The sequence below is a fragment of the Pongo pygmaeus genome, chromosome 16 (genome assembly GCF_028885625.2).
Source record: "Pongo pygmaeus isolate AG05252 chromosome 16, NHGRI_mPonPyg2-v2.0_pri, whole genome shotgun sequence".
Lineage (NCBI taxonomy): Eukaryota > Metazoa > Chordata > Mammalia > Primates > Hominidae > Pongo > Pongo pygmaeus.
In genome coordinates, this window is record NC_072389.2 from 24,304,089 (window position 1) to 24,318,456 (window position 14,368).

The following is a 14,368-nucleotide window of genomic DNA, read 5'->3' on the forward strand; positions in this document are numbered from 1 at the left end:
GGTGCGTCTGCGGCGTGGGGTGGGCCTGTGTCGTGGGGTGGGCCTGTGGCATGGGGAGGGCCTGTGGCATGGGGTGGGCCTGCGGCGTGCGGTGGGCCTGTGTCATGGGGTGCATCTGCGGTGTGCGGTGGGCCTGCAGCGTGCGGTGGGCCTGCTGTCCACAGCCAGAAAAACTAACTTAGTGGACACACAGTGAAATTTTGAAACAGGAAGTTTTAAAGCTAGTTTCTATCATAGAGTTTAGCAAATGCTATTTTGCAAAATGTTTTTCTGGTGTTTGTTTGTTTTTCTAATCTGATAATGCATATTTCACACATTCTGGCCTTTAAGCAATGGAAATTAGAGAACTAAACTTAATACAGTTTGTGTTAATGGAAAGAGCTGGAGATTTGTTCTCAGAAAATTTCAGTTGCAACAGCTTGTTCACATAGGTGAACTTCCAACACAGTAACTATAGGAGTAAGAATAAAAGCTGTGTTTACTTTCACAGAGTTAAGAAGACAGGAGAAAATGGATGTTAAAAACCTTGTAATTAAAATGTAAAGTTACATGCAAAGTTTTAAAATGAGCATTTTCCAGGAAGAGGTGATTTTCTAAGTTCTTGAATGCCTCTCCCTTTTGTGAGGAGGCTGCGTCATGGGCTGTTGGTGTCTTTGGCAGGGGGTGAGTGCAGGGTTCCTGTTGTGGGTCCTTTGTTCTCATGAGGGCGGTGCCCGTTTCCCCATCTCCTGCTTGCTCAGACTGTTCCCGTGCGCAGAGAGACTGGCCTGTTTCAGCTGCAGCGGTGTAGCCTGCATTGGCTAGTCTGGCCGGCACTCACACCGTTTGCTGATCAGCACTTGAAGTGTGTCCGTCGTAGCTGAGACACTGAATATTTTATCTAATTTTTATTAATTAAAATGCAGGTTTAAAAACTTGATTCTGTTATTAGAAAGCATTTAAGAATGTCACTTGGCCATGTGAGTCTACTTTGTCAACTATGTATTTTATGAGTCTAAGTGCAGATCAGATATTTTCAATGCAAATTTCACTGCAAATTGAAATGTGCTACATATGTAAGCTATGCTGATGGTTTTTGAGGACTTAATATGAAATAACCTATGTAAAATATCTCAATCATTTTTCTTATATTTCATGTTGAAATGGTAAGATTTTCAGTCTGTTGGGATAAGTATGATACATTATTAAAATTATTTTTTATTTTTGAGATGGAGTCTTGCTCTGTTGCCCAGGCCAGAGTGCAGTGGTGCAATCTTGGCTCACTGCAACCTCCGCCTCTTGGGTTCAAGTAATTCTTCTTCTTCAGCCTCCCGAGCAGCTGGGACTATGGATGTACACCACCACGCCTGGCTGATTTTTGTATTTTTGTAGAGACAAGAGTTTCACCACGTTGGCCAGGCTGGTGTCGAACTCCTGATCTCAAGTAATCTGCCCACCTTGGCCTCCCAAAGTGCTGGGATTACAGGCATGAGCCACTGCACCTGGCCATTATTACAATTAATTTTATGTGTGTGTGTGTGTGTGTGCGTGTGTGTGTGTTTACTTTTATTAATGTGACTAAGAACAATTTTTTTTCCCCCTGAGATGGAGACTCACTCTGTTGCCTGGACTGGAGTGCAGTGGCACAATCTCAGCTCACTGCAGCCTCTGCCCCCTGGGTTCAAATGATTCTTCTGCCTCAACCTCCTGAGTGGCTGGGACTACAGATGCATGCCACCATACCTGGCTAATTTGTGTATTTTTAGTAGAGATGGGGTTTCACGATGTTGGCCGGGATGGTATTGAACTCCCAACCTCAGGTAATCTGCCCGCCTCAGCCTCCCAAAGTGTTGGGATTACAGGCATGAGCCACCGCACCTGGCCATGTTTATTAATACGACTAAGAACATTTTGAATTGCACCTGTGGCTCCACTGGTGTCCTGGGCAGGTGGCTCTGTGGTGTCCACACAGGTTGTCTGCTGTGTCTTCATCTTCGCTGCATGTGACTTTTTGGTTCCTGTGGCACGTGGAGTCCTGTATGGGACATTGGTTCTACAGTAGATTTGTAATAAGGATGTACCTACTAAAAAATACAAAATAAAAAGAATAGAAACAAACATAGAAATAAGTATCACCTCACAAAAATTTTGGAAAGTAGAAAAAGGAAGATGCATTCACAGTTTTTCAGTAGCCGATATCCAGGCTGTCTTCATAAGCATGGATAACGTGTCCCTCTCCCGCATGGATAGACACCGTTTTCTCACCTTAAGTGTTTGTGATTGAAGGATTCTTGATGTGTTGACTTGGAGGATGCAGTTGTTGAGCAGTAGTTTATCTAAAGATTGTAAGAAACTTTTGGAAACATTTCATGTCCTTTTTTCCCTTGGAAAACGTGGGTTGAAGAAATCGCCGCTTGCCAAAAATAAGCCATGAAACGGATTTCAGAGTAACTCTAGTTACATGCTGGCGAGGAGCCGTGGAATACCATTTACATTTGAAAATAGAGGGCTGTGAAGTTTTCATAAGTAGTGAACCCCATCAGAATTACACATTTTGATTATGGCTCTAAATTTTATATTAAAGAAATAAAAATTTTATCGTATTTTATTACCGTCTTTTGCTCCTTCAGGTGTAGCATACATGCTAGATTCTAGACCTGTTTCTTGTGTTACAGTGGTGTTACCCAGGCAGGTTATCAGGTAGTGAAGGTGCTGTCTGGTGGTGGTGGTGAGCCCAGTGAGGGCACATCATTGCCGTGTGTGATGAGGGCCTGTGGGTTGCTGTGGGATTCCCAAACCCTGGCTCCTCTGTCTCCTGCTTCTGTCCTTACTCACACTGCTGGTGGTTTTCTGGTGTGAGCCACGGGGGCAAGTGGGATTGACAAGCCTGCTGTCACATTAGGAACCTGAGTTAAAGTGGAGCTGAAAGCATGTCCTCGCTCTTGATGTTGTGCAGAGAACCACTTGTGCTTCTGGCCCAATGGGGCGGGTGGAACCAGGCCCTGGTTTGGCTCTCCTCCCCTCCATGTTCCCCTGTCCTGTCTGATTTGCTTTCACACTGATGTAAGAGTTACTTTCCCTCGGCCTCCCAAAGTGCTGGTATTACAGGCATTAGCCACTGCGCCCGGCCAGCATCCTTTCAAGTACTGGGGTATACCCAAGCTCCCAGCTTCTAGCTAGGAGTCATTTGGTCCCTCTTTATCCCAAAGGACCTGCCACCATCATTGGTTCCCAAAGCCCAGCAGGGTCCAGGCTCTTCAGCCTCCAACCACTTTGCATTTCTTTTCTGCTTTTCGTTCATGAAGATAAAGATTAACTTATTTTTCAGCCTGGGCATGTCTTTTTTATGTACTTTATTTTTTATTTTTATTTTTTTTTGAGATGGAGTCTCACTCTGTCACCCAGGCTGGAATGCAGTGGCGGGATCTCGTTTCACTGCAACCTCTGCCTCGCGGGTTCAAGTGATTCTCCTGCCTCAGCCTCCTGAGTAGCTGGGACCACAGGTGTGCACCACTATGCCCAGCTAATTTTTATATTTTTAGTAGAGACAGGGTGTTGCCATATTGGCCAGGCTGGTCTCGAACTCCTGGCTTCAAGTGATCCTCCTACCTCAGCCTCCCAGAGTGCTGGGATTACAGGATTACAGGTGTGACCACCGCGTGCGGCCTTTATTTACTTTGTATAATCTCATCTATTACTGCTGCAGTTTGCAGAAGAGAGGATGCCCTCAAACCTAACTTCTCCAGACCATCCCAAATGGGAAGTCTGCTCCACGTCAACAGTGTTGTTGCTTTTAAAGACTATACGTCAACATGCCAGATTATAGCAAAAGGATGTTGAGGGCGCAATAGGAAAGCAAGCCTGAGAGTCCTGGAGAGAAGGTGGCAGAGTTGCGTTTTGAAGGTGGTTCCTTCTTCAGACCCTGCCCTTCCTGCCTTGTTCCTCCAGTTGCGAGATTTGCTGTTGGAGCTCCTCCACGGGTAAAGAGGTGAGGCTGGACTGAGAGGGAGATGGAGAAGCTGCCAGAAGTTCTTTTGGATCTAGAATTGAGACAGCAGTTCCAGCCAGGTCTGGAGGTGGGTGCTGTCACCCAGCCCCCAAGGGAATGGTACTGATTGAAGAATGTGGCAAGAACTCCCTGGCCGGGAGAGGGAGGTGCTCGCTCCTTTGAATCGCCTGAGCCCAGGCTGGAAGGCCCAAGGGGGAGGACAAGGCCAGCTCACTCCAGCTCCATCCCCTCCCTTTAACCCTGAGCTAGTCACCCTCCCAGACTCCAGTCCCTTTTCCTAAGTGCCCTCCCTGCAAAGTCTGCACGGAGCAGCGCTCCCTCACGCCAGCTCGCCCCGCACTTTCTTGTCTTTCTGCAACCCCATGGGTTTGAACCTGAGATGATTCATTTTCCTAAAAGCCTCTTTGGGCTGAGGGAAGGCATGGGTGGCTCTGCCAGTTTTGGAGTGGGGGCCGCCTCTTCTCAGAGCCGCTGCGAGGGCCAGGGCCACCCTCCCAGGTGGGTGTCTCTGGGCTGGGCAGCAGCTTTGTAGGCAGCCCGGGCCATCCCCACTGGTCTGGGAGGCTGGGGGTGCACCGGCTCCTGCTCCTGATAGAGCCAAGGCACCTTCCTTACCTGAGAGCTGACTTTCTTGAAGAGTGGGCACAGAGGAGCCGGCAACGTGGGTGGTGTAGGCACCCAGGAGAAAATCTGTGGCTCAGTCTCAGGGAGAAGTCTCCACCAGCACAGCTGTTGTAGAGGTGGGGAAACTGGGCTGAGAGGGAAGGGGGCTTGCCCAACTCACCAGCCCTGGAATGTTTTGAGCTTTGGGGGTGGATCTCCCAGGAAATGTGTTTTATGGCACCACCGCCTCTGGTCACCCACCCTGAGGTGTGGCGGGCCTGGACAGCCAGCTTGACTGAGGGCCAGGCTGGTGAAGTCAAACGTACCACTCAGGAAGGAGACCCAGCCCTTCTCCAGACAGAGTTCAAATGTGAGGACTGCCTTCTTTGGGCCTCAAATTCCCCACATGAATTCCAAGGACCCCTCTAGCTCCTACACTCTGGGCCAAGGTTTCCTCTGAGCCCCAGTCAGCCTAGAGGACCTAGGATACATCTTCCTTGGACAGAGACCCACCATACGGGCAGCAGGAGGTAGGGGTGGGGGTAGGCAAGGTTCCTGTGGGGAGGTGGAGCTGTCATCAGAGATGGTGCCTGCAGACAGTGGGTGTATCGTGGCTCTGCTACTACTTGCTGGGTGGCCCCATGATGTTCCTTTCCCCACTCTGGACCTCAGTTTCCCTATCTGTTCTGTGGAGATAAGATGCCTGCCTGCATATTTGTGAACTGGGATGTGTGGGGGCCAGTTGCAGTGTTTCTTGGTGTGGTCCTGGGGCAGCCTGCACCACCCCATAGAGATTTCTGGGCCCCACCCTAGGCTCACAGGACCAGAATCTCTGGGAATGAAGCCTGGGAATTTGCATTTCCACAGGCATCTGGCTGATTCTGACATGATTGAAAAGCACTAATAGTATATAGCAAGCTCTTTATAAAAGGTAAATTCATAGCTGCCTTTTACTGAATATAAATCTCACCTTCCCTTCCTCAGTTAGGGACACACACCGCAGTTGAAAATCACTGTGCCTTTCCAGATGCAGAATCTGACCTTTCCGATGAGATTCTGTTAACTGTTGCTTTCTGTAGTTTGTGTTCCAAAACAAGGGGAATATCTTTCCATTTTTTCAATATAAATGTTTAGGTCAGATACGCTTTTTCAAACTGGACACACACACTCACACAGTTTAGGATTTCAGCTATGGCTTCCTCTCAAATTATTAGCCTCTTTCTGCCAGGGAGCAGTTTTTCCCAGACAAGACCCTGGACACAGGCTGGTGGGGCCCCTCCTCATCAGAATCACTAGATCACGACTGACTCCTAGAGGTGGCTTTTTCTGCTTAAGTGTCAGCCCATGGGCTGGGATGTGACCCCCAAAGTTGCAGCAGAAGCTTCCACCCATCTTGGGCACCCCCCTGCCATCTATGGGGAAAGGCCTGTCCCTTGTCTTCTGGGCCCAGCTGGCCTCACAGGCATTCAGCAGATTGGAAAGTCAAAGCATGTGCTGTGCTTGGCTGGGCTCTCCTGCACCCCTTTTTGGGGTGAGGTGGAGTGCATCCAGCCCCCAGAATCCCTGCCGTTTATTCCCCCCCTCATCCCCACCCCCATACACACTCACAAGTACAAACACAGGCGCAGTCACTGTCGCACACCACTCTGGACAGCACCATTTCCAGCCTCAGGGGGGCAGTTTCCTTACAGGGAAGTTAATGAGGCACTAAAGAAGGCTCGGGGACAGGGAGAAAATCTATCGAGAAGAGGCTCCTAGACCTGGTTCTGCCTCTGAATTGCTGGGGGTCCTTGAGAAAGTTGCTTTCCCTCTCTGGTCTCAGTTTCCTCAGGTGAGAAATGGGGGGCCGGCCAAATGGTCTAAGGTTCTGGGAACCTCTAAGTCAGAGCCTGTAGCTGGTGGTCAAGATGAGGGAGAGGCCCTCAGGCTCAGCCGAATGCCTGAGAGTCAGGACAGGCCCAAAGGTGAGCAACCTGAGCACATCAGGTGGGTTCAAAGCTGGTGCATGAGCCCCACAGCCTGCAGAGCAGCTCTGGACTCGGGAGCCCGCTTGCACCAGCCCAGTGGGACTTCAGAGATGTGGGGTCCAGCCTGTCCTACTGTTGCAGGGCTGGGGGCCGGGAGCTACAGATTCTGACCCCACAGCTGCCTTAGACATGCCAGATGGGCTGGGGCAAGACACACCCCTCTCTATGAACTGAGCAGTCAGTCCAAATAGATACACTAAAGAAGGGCCGTGGGATGGACCCAGCTGTAGCCTGGGGCTACAGACTAGCTTCCAGGGTACTCAAGCAGCTGGCCTCTGGGGTAGCAGCCCCGGGTATGAGAGGCAGGACTCAGAATCTAGGCCAAGCCTCTACAGGAATCCCCTCTGGAGAGCCCAGGCACTCTGCAGGAGGGGCAGCAGGCAGCAGGTGCACCAGGAGCATGTTTCACAAGGTGCCCAATATTGCATCTGTTCAGATAGGCAGCGAGTTGGAAAGTGGATGCAGTAGGCAGGGTGGCGGCTGCTCCCCAGAGCCAGGAGTCCAGCCCAGCACCCACCTGAGTCCGCCTTAGTCCTGCTCAACTGGGTTATCTGTGCTCTTGGCCCTCTGGTCCCACCCACAGAGAGAGGGCTTTGGGGCGACTAGGTGAGCTGGTCCTTGTGGGAGGATGTAACTGACTCCTGAGCCTGGCGAGCCAGGCAGCCCTTCACCAGCATCCCCACCCCCATGTCTCCAGCCCCCCTCATTCCCTGATCCTCCCATCCGCTCCCCTGACCCAGCGGTTTCCTCTGCTCACTCTCTTTTCCTGCTCCCAGGCTCGCCTGGTCATGTGTGCTTCACTCTCCTCTGAGTCTCCCTCTTTCCAAGCCGCCTCCACTCTACTTGACACACTCTCCCTTAAGACACCAGAGTACACAAGCGCAAGTCCCCGCACCTCACCTTTACTCCCAGATATGGGAGGGAGATGACATGAAGACCCAAACGCCCCTTGGCAAGAGATCTGGGGTATGCAGAGGGGCAGATCTGAGGCTGTGGAAGCTCCAGGGGCTCCCTGCGGGAGGCTGCATGTAAGCTGGCTATTGAATTTGGCTCTGAGCTGAGACCCCTCCTTGAAGCTCCAGACCAGGAGCCAGCTGCTAGCTCGACCCCTCCGTTTGGTGCCTCAGAGAAACCTTGCACTCTGTAGGTCTAACTCTGAACCCAGAAAATCCCCCCATGTTGGCCCTGTCTCTTCATAGGGAAAGCACCACCTCAGACCCAGTTCTGCACCAAACCCACATTTGAGTCATGGGGCTCCTGCCCTGCACTGTGAGCACTCTGGATAAGCCAGTGCCGAGGGGGAAAGAGCTCTGAGTGCCAAGCCAGAACATGAGCTTCAACTCCACCTCCAGCTCTGAGAGCTGTGGGTGGGGAAGGGCCCTAGTCCAGCTTGCTGTAGAAAGACCAGTCTGCCACTGTATGGCACATGGATGGCAGGGGCAGAGTGCAGGTGGAGAGAATAGAAGGTGGGCAGGGCGGGGGAGGCAGGGACATGGCTTTAGCCGTGGAGATGGGAGGACAGACGGGACTTGGGGGCTACTTGGATGAACCAAGGGAGGAGTCAGGAAGAGACACCCAGTTTTGTATCAGATGTGTAGAGCATGGGATGCTGTTCATTGATCGAGGGAGGGGGAGGAGGAAGAGGTATGGCATGGGGAGGAGGTAGCTGAGCTCTGTCATTAATGTCATTTGAAGTCCCCAGGGAAAGAAAGGCCCACCAGGGCCTTCACTGCTTCAGCCAGCTCTCAGGGTGTCTGTGCTCCCTGGCCCTCTCAGCTCCTGCTTCATAGCTGTCAGCTGCAGTGGGGGACAGCTGCACAAGGGCCCAGCATGTCTGTGTGTTTACCCAGGGGACTGCCGCGTGGCTCATGCCGAGCAGAAACTGATGGACGACCTTCTGAACAAAACCCGTTACCACAACCTGATCCACCCAGCCGCCACCTCCTCACAGCTCATCTCCATCGAGACGGAGCTCTCCCTGGCCCAGTGCATCAGCGTGGTAGGTGCAGAGGGTACCTGTGGCTCAGGCTCAGGTGAAGAGGCAGCTCATGCCCAAGCCCCAAGCAGTCAATGTCCAGAGGAATGAAATGACTAGAGTTGACTTAGACTGACCAGTACACGGTGGGGAGGCTGGAGGAGGGTCCATGAGGTTTATAGGTGTCCAGTATTTAATGAGGTCATGGTTTTGTTAACAAAGAAGAAATGAGGGTGGGGGCGGGATCACCACTGGCTAGGCAGCCAAGGGGCCTGCAGAGACTCTGCTCAGCTGAGTCTCCAGCATGACCATGAGCTTCTCCTCCTCATCCTCCCAGCCCCACCCTACTCTCTCCCCCAGCTTGCTCAACAGGTGACCTTACAGGCTCCCTACTTGTTGGGGAAAATAAGAACCAGACTGGGGGAACTGACGGGTACAGAGGCCCAGGTGTAGGCGCAGGACCACAGGCGGTGCAGCGTCTACTGAGCCAGGCGGGTGAGGGTCTGGAGAGAGGGCATGGCTGCTGCAGGCATGGAAAGGAGGCGCAGATGGTGGCACTCCCAGGGCCCATTGTCAGGGCCTCCATATGTGGATGTGTGCAGAGGTGGGGGTGCTGAGGGAGGAGGGGCCAGGGAATTTCTCATCTTCTCTCTACTGCCTCTGAGTTGGAGATGTCAGAGGGAGCCATGGCCCACCGTAAAGTAACACAATGTCCCCACCCACAGGGTTAGAACCCCTCCCCTGGAAGCAGCTCTGAGGGGAACAGTCACATGTAGAGAGTGCAGGACGCTGTGTCCAGCCGGGGGAAGGAGGTCACCAAGGGGGTTGACCCTCCTCTGGCCAGGTGGCTGCCTTCTGACACACCAGCCTCTCTCTCTAGCACGGTGGGCCCCACACACCCAGCCTGTGAAACCTACAGCCCTCAAGAAGGCTTTGGCCAAATTAATGAGCGGCTCCCTCTCCCAGGAGGAAGCACAGCTGAAGGATGCAGAGGGCAGTAGAGTTGTGTATGCTCCGCCCCCTCTCTCCAGAGTGGGACGGAAAGAAGGGGGCTTTCAGCCAGGCTGGCCCAGGCTGGGTTCTGAGTGTCACTGTCCAGCTATTGGCTTCTGGCTTAATGGGTGAGCCCAGCTGCTCCTGTGCAGCTGCGGCCCTAGTGAGGGTGAACCGGCAGGCGAGTTCCATTTCTGAAAGCCTGGGAATACAGTCAATATTAGGCTGTGGGCTGCTGGGCCAGGAAGGGGAGTTTATTTTTCAGGGTTTGTTTATCTATTGAGTTGATGAGGGAGGGTTATAGGTACAACCAGCTTAAAGATGGAAATTTTGAGAGAGCAGGCAGGGATTTAGTGCTGGGTAAGCCTTCTCAAAGTGGCTCTTTTGGGGTGGCCAGAATCCAGTACCAATGTCCTCAGCATGTTCATCAGCTGCTGGGGGAGTGGCGGACAGGATGAAAGCACAGGAACACTTTCTGGATGATAGAAATACTCTGTATCTTCAAAGGAGGTAGGTTCCATGGGTAATGTTAAATGAGTTAAAACTCATCAAAATGTAAACCAGATCTGTGCATTTCACTGAATATAAATTATACCTCCAATTAAAAACATTTTTTTAAAAGACAGATGGGCTGGACGCAGTGGCCCACACTTGTAATCCCAGCACTTTGGGAGGCTGAGGCAGGTAGATCACCTGAGTCAGGAGCTCGAGACCAGCCTGGAAAACATGGTGAAATCCTGTCTCTATTAAAGGTATACAAAAAAATTAGCCAGGCATGGTGGCACACACCTGTAATCCCAGCTACTCCGGAAGCTGAGGCAGGAGAATTTCTTGAACCCAGGAGGCAGAAGTTACAGTGAGCAAAGATCGTGCCACTGCACTAGCGCCTGGGCAACAGAGCGAGACTCCATCTCAAAAACAACAAAAAAAGGACAGATGAAGGTTTTCAACTTTCACTAAAGGCAGAGGAGCTTGTGACAGATTTGCCTCCCCACAAGAGCAGTTAGAAAAACTGGACAAAAGTGTGCCCTGCCCCCAATCAAAAACAATTGTTGGAAGGTAACTGAAAACCTCAGCCAGAACTTGAGTGACCAGGCCTAGGAGGTGACCCTGACAGTCTGTGGTGCTTTACCCACATTTGGTGATTGGTCAACAGTAGAGGGCTAAGAGGCTAAGAAACTGAGTATGAAGTAGTACTTAAGGGGCTGGAGAGCCTACCTGAATGTTTGGCACTCTCACAGGGCTGAAATGATCTAATGAGAATTTGGGTCCCAGGAAGGAGATGTGACCTCGGTGGGGACCCTGGAAGGGCCACCCCTGGGAGTCCAAATGAATAAAACATAGACCAGCCATCATAAAACCTAAAACTTGCTTTGAACCAGCTTAGTCCCAAACTAGATGAAGGCGATGTGCCCTTACTCCAGTTGTGTGCCATAAAGTCAAAGTCAATACTCTCTGGAGACAGAACAAAGTTTATTAGGAATGCCATAAGACAACACAAGACTAAACGAGAAAGACCAAGAAAAAACACAATAGAAACATACATGTTAGGAAGAAACTTTTTTTTTTTTTTGAGACGGAGTCTCGCTCTGTCACCCAGGCTTGAGTGCAGTGGCACGATCTCAGCTCACTGCAACCTCTGCCTCGCAGGTTCAAGCGATTCTCCTGCCTCAGCCTCCCAAGTAGCTGGGATTACAGGCACGCGCCACCATGCCCGGCTAATTTTTGTATTGGCCAGGCTGGTCTTGAACCCCTGACCTCAGGTCATCCATTCACCTTGGTCTCCCAAGTTGCTGGGATTACAGGTGTGAGCCACCGTGCCTGGCCAGTATTTTGCCACAATTTAAAATAAATAAATGTTTTTTTCCAGGTTTGTGCTCAGACTCTCTTCTAAACAGTCACGTGGCGGCTTACTCTTCTCCAGGCCTTGCTGCCGGCTTTTACATGTTTATTGTTTTTGCGTTCTTGTCATCTGCTCGGTAGATGGCAGCTTCCAGGTGCTCCTAAGGGGCCAGGAAAGAGAGTGAGAAGGCACGGAGGTTGCCAGGTCATCCCGCTTGGGGCCCCGCCCTCATCACCTCCCTCAACCGGGTCTCCTGCAACTCTTGGTGGGCCACCTCGGCCACCGCTTCGCCCTGAGCTTCCTGCTGCTGCAGCTGGGCAGTGCCTCCTTCTCAGAGGCCAGCTGCTGATAGGTGGCCACACACTGCTGCAGGTGACCCAGGTAACGGTCTCACTGCTGCTGCAGACTCTGAGCCTCTTGGCTCTTCAGCTCCACCTGCAGGATAGGCGTCAGGGTAGGTAGTGGCTGGCTTCCAGATTCTGGGCCCATAAACAGGGTGGCGAGGGCACTGCGGGGCTCTGTCGCCTGCCCAGGCCCCTTGCCCTGGCCCCTTCCTCCAGGCCTAAATGACTGCCTCCCTTGCCTAGAGGCCCATGCCTCCCTCCCCAGCCTCAAATCTCACACCCTTCTTCCCACCATTTAAACTGTAGGCCACAGACTGGTGGAAAAGCAGAGGGAGCCAACCACCATCTGCTAAGTTGTGGTGAGGTCGTTCTGTATGATCTCGAGGGTTTCCACGCACCTTCGTCTGCTCCCCCCAGAGCTCGGCCTTCCGCCCCAGCTCCCCCAGCCTCTCCTCCAGCTCCTGCAGCCTCACCTCCAGTTCCTGCATCTTCTCCTCCTGGTGCCGCAGCCTCACTTCCTGCTCCCACATCTTCTCCTCCTGCCTCCGCATCTTCTCCTCCTGTTCCTGCATCTTCTCTTCCTGTTCCTGCATCATCTCCTCCTGCTCATGTATCTTCTCCTCCTGCTCCCGCATCATATCTTTCTGCTTCCGCACCTTCTCCTCCTGCCTCCACATCTTCTCCTCCTGCTCCCGTATCTTTTCCTCCTGCTCACGCATCTTCTCCTTCTGCCTCCACATCTTCTCCTGCTCCCGTATCTTCTCCTCCTGCCTCCATATCTTCTCCTCCTGCTCCTGCCTCTTCTCCTCCTCCCGTATCTTCTCCTGCTCGTGCATCTTCTCCTCCTGCCTCCACATCTTCTCCTCCTGCTTGTGCATCTTCTCCTCCTGCTCCCGTATCTTCTCCTCCTGCCTCCCCATCTTCTCCTCCTGCTCCCATATCTTCTCCTCCTGCCTCCCCATCTTCTTCTCCTGCTCCCGTATCTTCTCCTCCTGCCTCCACATCTTCTCCTCCTGCTCCCGTATCTTCTCCTCCTGCTGGTGCATCTTCTCCTTCTGCCTCCACATCTCCTCCTGCTCCCGTATCTTCTCCTCCTGCCTCCACATCTTCTCCTCCTGCTCCTGCCTCTTCTCCTCCTCCCGTATCTTCTCCTGCTCATGCATCTTCTCCTCCTGCCTCCACATCTTCTCCTCCTGCTCCCGTATCTTCTCCTCCTGCTTGTGTATCTTCTCCTCCTGCCTCCACATCTTCTCCTCCTGCTCCAGCCTCTTCTCCTGCTCACGTATCTTCTCCTGCTCCTGCCTCTTCTCCTCCTCCTCCCGTATCTTTTCCTGCTCGTGTATCTTCTCCTCCAGCTCCCGTATCTTCTCCTCCTTCTCTCGCATCATCTCCTCCTGCCTCTGCATCTTCTCCTCCTGCTCCCGTATCTTCTCCTCCTGCTCTTGTATCTTCTCCTCCCGCTCCCGTATCTTCTCCTCCCTCTCCCGTATCTTCTCCTCCTGGCTCCACATCTTCTCCTCCTGTTGCTGGTTCAGGCGGTTCCACAACTCGTTCTCTTCCACCTGGGCTTGGAGCTTTGCTGACACACTCTGCAGCTCCTTACCCAGGTGGTCAGCCTCCGCCTGCAGCTGCTGCTGGAATAGTGAAAGTGTTGGTTTGAACCTCAGAAGGAAACAGACTCATGAGCTAGCCATATAAATGTAATCTATAGGACAGGCACGGGGGCTCACGCCTGTAATCCCAGCAGTTTGGGAGGCCGAGGTGGGCGGATCACGAGGTCAGGAGATGGAGACCATCCTGGTTAACATGGTGAAACACCGTCTCTACTAAAAATACAAAAAATTAGCCGGGTGTGGTGGCAGGCACCTGTAGTCCCAGCTACTTGGGAGGCTGAGGCAGGAGAATGGCGTGAACCCGGGGGACGGAGCTTGCAGTGAGCCAAGATTGCACCACTGCACTCTGGCCTGGGCGAAAGAGTGAGACTCCAACTCAAAATAAATAAATAAATAAATAAATAAATAAATAAATAAATAAATGTAATCTATAAAATAATGGTTTTCATCCAGTATCCTTTAAAAAAATATTTTAAGCACTAACTCTGAGATTCTGATTCCCCAGGCAGGGCCCCAATTTGTACATTTTTAGCACACTCTAGAGGATTCTATGGTGGAACCAGAACAGGGACCCAAATTTTCCAGCTCTTGGCTGGAGCCTCCCCATACCCTGCATGATCCCTAGACCACCTGGCTGGGGCTGGTCCCACCCCCCCCCCCGGTCCCAGCTGGGTGGGGCTCCCACAACCCCCAGGGCTGCAGCCGCTCACCTGTGGCAGCAGGAGCTTGGCCCTCTCCAGCTTTCTTTTTAGCTCCTTTACGTTGAGCTGGATCTCACACTTTTCAGATTCTATAAGTCGAAGTTTTTCTTGTAGTTCGGCATTTTTCTCCTTCAGCTCCTCATCGGTTATGCTATGGCCAGAGGCAGTAGAGAAAGGAATGAACGAAGAACAGAAAGGACCGCTTTGGTGATCAACCCTCTACCCTCACCCCACAACCACAGAACCGTGGCATTGGTAGGGACCCCAGGAATTAAAAGTCC

The 14,368-nt window shown here is 52.0% G+C and overlaps 1 protein-coding gene and 1 pseudogene across 1 annotated transcript in view; one reads left to right on the top strand and one right to left on the bottom strand.

The window, feature by feature from the left end:
* The first annotated feature begins 6,498 nt into the window (after positions 1-6,498).
* LOC129028702 (uncharacterized) lies at positions 6,499-7,650 on the top strand (annotated as a pseudogene).
* Positions 7,651-11,049: 3,399 nt separating this feature from the next.
* LOC129028679 (golgin subfamily A member 6-like protein 26) overlaps positions 11,050-14,368 on the bottom strand; it is a 112,268-nt gene continuing 108,949 nt past the window's right edge. Inside the window, exons 17-19 of the mRNA XM_063653218.1 lie at positions 14,097-14,238; positions 12,247-13,407; positions 11,050-11,589 (exon numbers count right to left, since the gene is read on the bottom strand). Coding sequence (XP_063509288.1) covers positions 11,527-11,589; positions 12,247-13,407; positions 14,097-14,238 — 1,366 coding nt within the window. The 3' untranslated portion in view covers positions 11,050-11,526. The remainder of the gene's footprint in view (positions 11,590-12,246; positions 13,408-14,096; positions 14,239-14,368) is intronic.